At 38.4% G+C, this 11,591-nt stretch overlaps 1 protein-coding gene across 1 annotated transcript; it reads left to right on the forward strand.

Annotated features, from left to right (window-relative positions):
* Positions 1–123: 123 nt before the first annotated feature.
* atp23 (ATP23 metallopeptidase and ATP synthase assembly factor homolog) lies at positions 124–3,925 on the forward strand. The gene is made up of 6 exons (XM_031306527.2): positions 124–389; positions 643–688; positions 1,493–1,574; positions 1,675–1,812; positions 3,008–3,091; positions 3,186–3,925. The coding sequence occupies exons 1-6, from the start codon at positions 242–244 to the stop codon at positions 3,387–3,389; spliced, it is 702 nt and encodes a 233-aa protein (XP_031162387.1). The 5' UTR covers positions 124–241; the 3' UTR covers positions 3,390–3,925.
* The last annotated feature ends 7,666 nt before the right edge of the window (positions 3,926–11,591 follow it).

The raw sequence follows: 11,591 nt of genomic DNA on the forward strand, positions 1-11,591 counted from the left end.
AAACTGCGTTGAAAAAATGCATTTTAATTGTTTTTTGTTTTTTTTTATATTAGATTAAAGCGAAATATATGTCCTGACTTTTTATGTATAAAAGAGCTACCAATCAAATTACAAATACATATTCCCGTTCATTACCTTTGACCTTTTGCGACCACGTGATCTACAAAACAGTGATGACCTAGCTAGCTAACCACTGGGGATTCATGCATACATTTACAAATTGTTGATAACATTTCTTACAATGGACCAATCTAAACAAGAGGAGGAATATGGATACAATTTATTCCCGGAGAGAAACACGGGGAATAACAAGGGGAAATCCATCGCGCAGAGCCTGTTTACTTTCAACCACAAGTGTCAGGTCATGTTGCAGTTCGCAATGGAAACTAGTGAGTGCTGTAGCCGGCTAATGAATGTCATATCAGTAACATAACATATCAGTAGTGAACGGCCGATATTTTGTCTGACCATGAGCTTTCTGTCAAATGTGTTTGTGATTTGAAATACCCGTGCAATGTTAACGTTTTAACCCTGCTGTCAGAGAGTATAGCATGTAGCTTTATGATGTAGCTAGCAGTGGTTTCTGTCATTGATTGAAAGCTAACTCCATTCAGCTCTAACTGGTTCCTGTGCTCCTCTCAGGTCCGTATGCCAAACTCCTCCTCAGTGCCATGAAAAGTTCCGGATGGTACGTATCATTTAATATAAAATATACATATAAGTGTGTTTATCATTGTTGACCTTCCACTGTAATACTCACATCACTGCAAAAAGCCTGGGACTGTTTACACAGACCTTCCTAACAGATTAGTCTTGCAAATGCTACTACTGCTATTATGGTATAGAATTATTTTTGTGCCTTTTTAAATCCAAGCAAAACTTCTCAAGTATCAAACAAAAATCACTAACAGAAGCAAAAAATGCTCATCTCATAGGTCAAACTTGCAAACAAAATTGATATACCCAAATAAGCAAGGTAACATAAATAATGACATTCATTAAATGAAATAATGTTTTACAAGCTTAGCCTTAATATTGCTTTTTGGATGGAGCAAACTAATAATCTCAAATTAAATGTAATGTGTCCTTTTATGTTTTGTTTTTAGGGCATCTACTACATATGCACCAAAATTCAAATTCCTAGTTGATCTTCCCATGTTGTCTTTTATGTGATAATTTCCACCTGTTTTCCTCTCTTCACTTCATTGACACCTTTTGACACTTTTACAACATTTTTAACCTTTGTGTTGTCCTCGGGTCAAATTTGACTCGTTTTCAAAGTTTTTATATCAGAAATATGGGGTTCTTACAACCAAATTGCCCCAAAATAACTTGGATGCATGCATGTACGTTGTATGGAACCCATACAACATATACATTCATGCATCCATGTTCTTCGCAGGTAAAATTATTGATTACTTCCATTGAATTTTGGTTGATTTATTTAATTTCAAAGAAAACAAACTAAGTTTACTTTCTCCTCTCAACACAGCAAAGTGTTGAAAGAGCGCCATTTCTCCTGTGAGGACTGTGACGGGACGGTCAGCGGTGGCTTTGACGCAGAGTCTTCTCAAGTAAGAAAGAGATCTTTGCAGCAATAATGATAAAAGCAGGTTCTGATGGGGTAAAAGAATGTTACTGCTCAACGTAATGGTGATTTGAATTTGTTTGCAGATCGTTTTGTGTCAGAACAACATCCACCAGCAGTCCCACATGAACCGAGTGGTCACACATGAGCTCATTCATGCCTTTGACCACTGCCGCGCCCACGTGGACTGGTTCAACAACTTCAGACATCTAGCTTGTTCTGAGGTGAGTCCCAATGTGTGCATTTTTGTGCAATTAGGATTGGGTATCAAGTACTGGTTCCAACTTGGAACCGTTTAGAAAATTCCGATTCCCATTCTCTTTGATATCAAAATGAAGCCAAAGTGCAGGGAAAAAAACTCACAACAGTTAAGTTTTCATGTTACAGTAAGCAACTTAAAGTGCTTATTTTCAGGTTCATAATTGTATTTATAGGTTATATCAGAAAAGGTTTACAGTGTTTTCTGTTGGAGATGGTAAGTCCCTTTGGGGTGGACTTTGGGCTTTTTCACTTTGTAAACCTATAATGTGCACAGAAAAGATATATAACACAATAAAGGAAAGGGAAAAAGCCAAGCAGCATAATATGAGCACTTTAATATGACAATAATGTGTATTTATGTATGTAATGTAAATCTTTAAAAGGAGGTAACAAATATACACTTTCTTTAGTCTGGATTAATGGAAGTATATCCTAACATCTTTGCCCATAACCTTCCGCTGTCTGTGGTGCCGTTATCAAAATCCCATCGCTAACAAACGATCCAAAACGATCCAAACGATAACACATTGGAGCTAGCAAGCCACACACTGAAATTGTGCGTACGTTTTAAGGAAATTTGGATTGTGCAATAAATCAGACCTGCTTTGTTCTTTAGGGTAATGATTGTAAAGATTTACAAAGAATATGTCTATGGCATTTACTATCTAACTGGGACGTTTTAGGACCATTGGGCAGGGATTGCTGTGGATGAAAGTCTGGCAATGCGAGATTCTACTTTCTTGAAGAAACTTTCACTAGTTTCCTAAAAACAGCTGGGCACTGTAGTTTTTACCAGATGTTACTTATACAGGAGTAAATACTGCATTTGTTGGGAACTATTTTCAGCAGCGGATTGATACACATTCGATGCTCGAGTCTAGTGAGTATTTACAGCATGACCAGACTTATCCTTTGAAATCACTTTAAGATTGCAGTTTTCTTTCACTCTTTGATATGCTTCCTCAAAAAGGATGTTAGCATATGATTAGGACCTGAGAAAGGGGAGGTCATCCATGTCGCATTTTCTCCTCTAACTGGATTGTTGGAATGTTTGTCCCAATGTTTTCATTAAACTTTCAGACAAAAATATCATTGTCCTGCCAACCTTAAAGTTTTGTATGCTGATTATCCAAAGACATTTCTGTGTCATTATTTCAGATTCGGGCAGCTAACCTCAGTGGAGACTGCTCCTTTAGCAATGAAGTATCCAGATTCAACTTCGGCTTGAAGCAGCATCATCAGGTACCTGCACTGGGATAAATGTACCTTTTTACTGGCAGGTCAGGTTTGTGTCTATAATCTAACACTTCACGCATCATGGTTTTTCCTGGGACAGGAGTGCGTCAGAGGCCGTGCCCTTCGCTCCATCCTAGCTGTGAGGAAAATTAGCCGAGAGGAGGCGGAGAAAATAGTGGATGAAGTCTTTCACACGTGTTTCAACGACCACGAACCGTTTGGACGAATCCCGCATGGCAAGAAGGATGCTGGCTTTGCCTACAGAGATTATGAGAACAGAGATCGATATTATGCAAACCTTTAGTGTCGTCACATTCTCATTTAACTCCCAAGGGTGCTGTGACTGGCGGCGATGCTGATAGAAGCTTGGCGACGCCAGGGCCCGGGTCAACATAAAAGCCTCAACAGAATGACAGTGTGTCGAAAACGATCAAAGCCCTTCAGAAGGGATTTTCAGAGAATGATGATTTGTCCTTGGAACAGGAAGATACAGTACATTTCATGTTCTACCTTCATTTTTATACTAATTCTTTATAAAGGGATTGAAAGGAGTAATTTTGCTGTGAGGGTAAATTATTAGACGAGGGCCCAGTGACTTATTTGTCATTAGTTTTTATTTGATCAATGGGTGCTTTTAAGGAAATACAGGATTTCATTTTTGTCCATCACTGTTTGCTGTTAAAGTCTGTTGATGACAAACAAGGGTGTATTTCTCTGACTGTTTGCTCTTCATCTTGTTGCCACATTGACCTCCACTCATTTCTTGTAAATAGAACTGATAGTGCTTAAATTAAACGGAATCATCTTGTGTTTGAATTAAAGTTTGATTCCTCTGAAAAATTAAGTTATTATGGGGTTATGTTCGACCTTGGCACAAAGTGTTTGAATTCATGACTTGCCAAAGAAGCATAAGTATGCACATTGCTGATTATAACACATTTATGTCTAATCCCGAGAGAGGATTCTTCAAATTAACGTGAGGCAAGTAATAAGAGTAAAGTGAGAAAAGTTCTTCCACAACAATACGGTCAACTTTGTTCACATCTGCGCCGCAACTGTAAAATGTCACCGCTGACATCTTTATTGGACATTAGCATTTAAAGAATCTCGTATCCCTCCGCAGAGATTAATGAGGGGAAAAGTTATAAGGGAATTAGCCTCATAATCCCCCTCCCTCCCTTCCTCCTCTTCTGCCTATCTAAAAGACAACACCCTCTGCATCATAATCACAAAGTCACTTCGTGTGTCTGCTGTTGGAGTGTAATATGCCACTTATCTCAACAGTCTCCTCTTAGAATACACTACAAGAACACAAGATGAGTGTGGGCTTGAACAACAAGGAGAGTGGGTGGGATGACGAGCAAAGAAGATTAGGTTAATTTTAGAAGCTTAACAGAGAAAATGATAAACGGCTTCGAGGCAGTGGGATTAATGTGAGACAAACACAAGAAAACAAGGAGGGAATGATATTTGGATTTGTGAACTGTCATACACCCAAGTAGGCTAAATAAAGAAATCATACAAAACAAAAGAATTACTGCTGGAATTGTGCACATATCAAATGCCAGCTACAAAACACATTTGATACAATTAGACATGCTGAACAAGGTTGTGAATTTGTAAGTTTCATTTCATGCTCTCGTACTGAGTTCAGGACTGTAGCCAGGGTTTAAGAAATACAGAGACAAGTCCTTGGAACAAACCCACATTTAATCTCATAGAAATATATTCAGTGTAAAAAAAATAATGGAATGGAATTAGCTGTTAAAATAACCACCATGTTAACGTTTTGAATTAAAGAATGATAACTTCCTCCAGGTTGCTAAAAATGCTAAGTTGCTAACAACTACAGAGGATGTAACTTCAGTGCCCTCAATGATAGCTACGGCCCTGCCTTTTTAATTTGATAATCTCTTTTCCTAACAATATAACTAAGTGTATTTGGGAGACAACTTTAAGTGCAACAAACTGTCAACACATATTATCAATTTATAAATGTCTTACAGCGAACATGTTAGCAAACTCTTGCTATTTAAACATCCAGCAAACACGGATCAACATTAGCATTCATTTGGAGTTGTGTTTCAGGCCATATAATGAATGATTGTGATATTACCTCTCTTTTAACTCTGTTTTGGTCTCTACCAACTCCTGAGAGGAATATCTGTCTCTTTAGCTGGTAAATTCTTCACTTTCTTCACAAGCTACTAGCTAGTTGCTACTACTAACTAGCTTCGTCTGCCATTCGGCGCTGAGCAGGTAGCGTACTGAAACAATGACTTAAAATATGCTAAAACGCTCCGTAGAGCAATATCAATTCATAATTCTCTGTCGGTTCAAATCACACAGTTATTTAATACAAACATACTGAGTATTACATTTTTTGTATGCAGCAGGATACAAAGAAGCAACATGTGCTTTTTACTAAAGGATACAGTACATTAGAAACACTTCAGTGTATGTTCAAGCAAAGAAATGTAGTTATAGCAATGTATCTCTGCAACATCCATTTCATTTGACAACATTACCAATCCCCCAGTTGCTTATTGTGGAGCAGCAATAGTTTCCTCATTCATGGCTGCAGTACTATCTCAGTCCTTTGGATGGCAGTTTTGGTCAATAATCCTCATCATCAGAACATCCAATCCAAACTTGAAAAGAAAGCGCTGTTACTGTTTTATTGATACATATAATTGAATCCATTTCATTGAGTCCTGTTCCAGGTGAATGTTGGGCCTTTTATGAGCAGAGATAGGGCGCAGTAATGAAGTTTGCCACTGCGAAGAGTGACGACTTTCATTATTCCATCTATTTAAGCAGGCAGCACCCACTGTGATCTAATTAGGATGCTCCAGCAACGCTGAAATCCCTTCACTAATCTGCTGTAGGACAACACATTAACCCAGAGAGCACTAATGAACTCATCTCATTAATTAGAATAATGCCAGATTTAGTTGTAGAGGCGATCAAGTGCGAGGACACCCATGTGCCTTTGTGAAGTTTTAAGGTGTATGCTCTTCACAGGGGTGGAGTTGATAATAAGTGACTGCTGAATTATTTAGCTGTCCTGAGATATTAGTATTTCCGGCCTTATTTTATGAAGAAGACCATGCATGTTTCTGCACAATGTATCTTTTTTAGAAAAATGAAAAGTAAGTGATGAGCTTCGGGGGAAAAACGTATGACACACACACACACATTTGCTTCTCAAGGACTTTGTAATGAACATGTTGGAAAGAAAGAAGCAGACCTGGGGAAAAAGCTGGTGACCATGGCATCCTTTGGCCAAGATGGCCATTTTTCTGTCCCATCTCCAGCACTCTGGGGAAACACTTGAACAAAGAAATTATATTGAGTCCAGTCGCCTGTTCTTTAGCCTGAGGAGAACAATCATATTCAGCAGATTGAGGACAAGAGTGCATATCTAAAGATGGCCGCCGTGAACCTTGTTTTATCAGCTGACATCATATCTGAACACAGATATATGAGGATAAATATCCAGAATGAGGAGAATAAACATAACACGAAAAAGAAAAAAAATTGGAGTATTAGTACAGTAAGCTATTAGTAGAAGTGCTAGCAGAATTAGCAGTTTAGCCTTGTAAAAGCAGCAGTTGTAAAAGTTAAAGTAGCTATATTAGCCCTAGACTAGTAGACTGAGTATTATTATCACTACTTTAATTAAAGGATTAGTTTGACAAGCATGAACTTTATATACTTTTTTATTTAAATCCATCGACGACCAGTGCATATCCATGCCAACGGATAGCATTTATTGTACTTAATACTGTGCATGTGGTACTTTGGGGTGTGATATCATTAATAAGGTAGTTAACAGGCGACACTGACAGTGCAGGGAACAGTTGAAATCATTAGAATTCACAGCACAAATCCTCTGGAGGCGAACCTTCCAACCTGACAATTAACTTCCCCAGCATGGAAGCACTGTTTGAGACTGCGGTGGGGGGCGGGGGCATGTATATCAATTAATTATGTATGCAAGTTGAGGATTAATTAAGGAGGTGTTTAAAGTTGACAGAGATCATCTTTGTATAATTTTGTGTAATTTAAACACAACTTTTCGGCACGACTCTCTCAAAGCAAAGCCATTTCTAAACTGAATTAATGGTTGGTTGGGTGGAAGTTCTGATGAGGGGTGAAGACATACATGTTGAGACCAAAGTTGTCTTTGTCTATTTATTTAGCAACAAGGATAAAAAAAAAAAAATAAAATAAAAATCACACAGTAGTACAAAATGTAAACCATACCATGGTGTTTCATTTTTACCCCTGTTCTTAGGATTTCTTCAAACTTTTTTTCTTTTTTACAAAAAGAAACAAAACACAGACAGCGAAGAAGATCTTGGACAGATCATGAGAATACATATGAAACAAAATTTAAGTCATACCCTCTAAACCTTATTAAGTAAATGCTGATCTACAGAGGAAACCATAAAATGCATATTTGGATGGATTGGAAAAACAACACCCAATGGAAATGCTATTGACTCTTCCAGTCCATAAAGACTTCATAAACATTTACTGACTGGTTTGGGTAACATTAAAACAAGTTGCTCCTCTAATTTAAACCATAACCACCTGGACTGAAAACAAATATAATGTAAAGCAAAGTAACATCTAAAAGAAAAAAACTCAAAAGATATTGATCATACATAGATTTTAATAGTTTCAGCCTAAAGAACATAGCACTGTAACACACAAGGTGGCTCAGAGACTGACTGACCAACACGTGTCATAAACCATAAGGTTTTATAGAGTGCAGACTTTCCCTCTAGAAAGAGAAGTCAGTACATCTGTACTTGGCCAATCTCAATATAACACATGTGAGATGTCTACGACACCTATCAGCTATGTTGACAGTTTGTGCGCAGTTCCTCTTTCGGCTTAAGGTCAGCGCACCATGTTTAATCCACAACCTCCAGTGTCCCTAACAAGTGATATATAGAGCCACAGGGTTCAGTCTGAGGGCAGGTTTGGCTATATCAAGCATAATAACAAATTAAATATAATTACACACTATCATACTTAACTAAAGACATAAATATGACACAACAGTTGGTTGACCCAAATCACAAAAAAACTCACTTACCTCTGGATAATCCACAGACCTCACGGTTAACACTTTAACTTAGAACTATTTTTTATTTTTTTTTATTTTTTTAAATAGTTCCAATGGAAATGTTAACAGCGTGTTCTGTGGATTGTTTTGAGTTAATTCGCCTCCATCACCAATGGCGGGACCGGGGTTAATGCAGAGCAGTAGGGAGTGGTGGAATCTGAAACAACAGGAGAGTTAGTGATGCGGCATAAGGAACAGAACACAAAACATGAACATGACTACGTGCCGTCTGGAGTCGTGACACTTACACTTTGACACCCAAATGAGTCAATATGCAACATTCTGCAGATTGAATTCCACTTCAAGGACCTAACAGAGAAACAGTATAATACATTTATAGAAACATTCCTGTCTGCTCTGACTGCTCTGTATAACAGGATCTATAATACTGTCTGGGCCAAAGGTTCAAGGTTAATTTATTGTCATTCAACCACACATGCAGGGTTGCACAATAAAAATGCAATGGTGCGTCCAATTGTGTAAAAGGGTAAGGAAGTTGGTCTATATCTAGTCTTTAGCAATAAAAACAGTCTAAAGAAGCACCACACTCAATACCTTTCACAAACAGGTAGTTCAATAGGTTGTGACCTCGTCATATGGAGGCTGAAGAAAGAAACCCTGGAGGGAAAATGTGATGACGAGCTGATCATAACATTTCACCATGACAGAGTATAGAGAGAAAATCTAAATCCACTGTTGGCAAACAGGTTTATGTTTGACGATCCTCCACGCACAAATGGTTACGAGCAGTTAACTAGTTCAAATAGTTATTTATTACGGATAGGCTTTATGTCGACGGGACAGCACAACTCTACCGTATGTGAGTAACTGATGAAGTCTGGCCTATGTTAAGATTAGTGCTAATAAAATCGTTGTGCTTTTCAGAAAATATAGATTGAGGTATCAGGTTTGTTGTGGCTCTGACAGTCTTTGTCATGTGTGGCCGTGATGTTTTCAGTCATTTAAAGTCAAATAGATAAGGAAAGGAGATGGTGAGTTAAGTTATGTGGCCTTTTCCCACGTTGTCTCAAAAACAACAGTAAGTCGAGGGATTTGTGGCACACTGAATGACATTTATTAGCAATGAAAGGAGTGGAGATTATGTCAGGAAATCCCCCTGAAACACACACATACACACATTCTCACACAGTAGATCATCCTGATACTGCTAAACATCCTGTATATGAGTGAAGTGCAGGTTTTCCTGCACAGTCAAACAGCAAAAACACATAAATGTGCATAAAATCACTGAAACACATGTCAACCAATCCGGTAATGTGAATATTGTTTAATAAAGTGATGTCATTAGATGACATTATATCTGTTGTATATTTTATATTTTCTCCTGCTCCATTATTTCTGAAAACTTAACCTAAAAATAAATGAGCACTGGCAGATGGTTAACATTAACCGCAGAAATGTAGATGACTTCTACAATAGTAATTAACGCATGCTGGCATTTGAATCTCCATTTTGCTAATGATATGCATGGTATTAATTAGGCCTAAGTGATTAACATAACAACCGCTGGACAATGTCCTGGGGTAAGAGCAGGGCTGTTTTTCTTTTTATTAGCTCTCCCTAAAGGCACAGGCTCATTAATACAGCCCAACAGCCAGCTCTGCTAACCTTGACAAGTATTGTGGGTCATGTTGAAAGTAATTCAGTCAAACTCTGTGAATTGAAAGCTGCGAATAATATGTAAAGAAAGTCAGGACACAACAGAAAAAGACAAGAGAATTTTAACAAACATAAGAAAACTGAAACCAATTTAATTCATTTCATTTCATTTATTTATTTATCTCGAACAATCAACAATGTTGCAAGACAAACAATCAGAATTTAACATTTTTTCAGGTCTTACAATAACTTACAACAATACAATACATGCAAACAGAAGAAATAGAATAGAACCAAACAGAGGGGGAGACAAACAATGGAAATGAAACAAGATAACAGCAAACACAAAGTAACAGAACACAACAGAATGTAAGACCAACCTGAACAGAGTGAAACTGGAGAGAAAAGAGCAGAGCACAACACAGAATTAATGGGCTTGGGTAATTATTAATCCAGTATCAATGTATGTTCAGAGGTGAATTTGTGGCTGATGAACCTTGACACACTTTGGTTCTTTTTAGAGAAAACTACCACTGGTAGTCACAGTAGCACTTAGCGCTGGCACACATACAAGATGCAAACTTTGTCTTCCCGGTATCCTAAAAGATAAAGAAACGTAATAATTGCCCCAAGTTGAGGCGACAGATTTGGATAGCTTAAACCTGCCACTTTGTTGCAGCACAATCAACGTTAACACAACATTATAAGGTCGATATGGCAAACTTGTTAGCTAACAATGGCCATAGTTGTTAAGTGAGATAAAACAACAACAACATAATTGCATTCAAGAGGAAAGAGTCGGGTGGTTCTTTAAGATGTTTTCTCTACAAGCCATTTTGGTGCTGGGGCAAAAAAAAAAAATGAACCCCACATCACAAGAATGAGCCTGTTAGTCCAAGAGGTCAGACAAGTGGTTTGGACACTGGGTTGGACACTGGGCTCAAGTCTAACCCTGAGACCAAAATCTCTTCTGCTTTTGAATTCTTTGTCATTCGAAACTCCCAAGGACATCAGCGGATCACCTCGTTCTCCTATCCGCCCCATTTGTGAGATGTGGTCGGTATTCTCTGAGCCGGGCGGGCGGCCACTGGGACTCCCAATTCATTGAAGGGAGAAGCGGGAGATTGCCTGAAGGGTCGACTTCCCATCTCTGGTGAGCCAATTTAGTTTGACCTCTCGTCCCATCTCTTGCGTCGCAAGTCCAGATAACTCTCCTCCAATCTGGCGGCTTTGTCACGGTTCAGTTCTGGCAGCGGTGGAGCAACTGAACCTGAACACCCACAACCGATGGGATTACCATGTCTTCACTGAGGACCTGTGTGAGGGGAGGATTGAGGCCTTTTTTTTGGCTGATATTTGCCTGTTTCTGACACAGTAGATAATAACTGGGACAGCAGAGTGGGCTAGAGAGTAGAAATAGCCCTACTGTCCTGTAACTGGCAGGTCAAGAGGTTTGAGCCGTTGAACTGCCAGGTTGTCCTTGAGTAACATGGATTCTGAGCTACAAGCCTTGGCTACAAGTACACCTACTTTTGAATTTCTTTGGTCAAACTCAGTCTTGTCAGTGTACTTTTGATTCTTTGAGGTTTGATTTTTTATTTCATGTTTATTGAAAAATCTGTATATGCCAGAATTAGCAAAAAGGCTAGTTTTCGTCTGCAGTCCCTGGCCAGATGCTACAATAGGCTCCCTAAAAAGCAATAATAGGCATCCTAATATAAGCACATAAAACATAAAAAATACAAA

Source organism: Sander lucioperca, chromosome 20 (assembly GCF_008315115.2).
Source record: "Sander lucioperca isolate FBNREF2018 chromosome 20, SLUC_FBN_1.2, whole genome shotgun sequence".
Lineage (NCBI taxonomy): Eukaryota > Metazoa > Chordata > Actinopteri > Perciformes > Percidae > Sander > Sander lucioperca.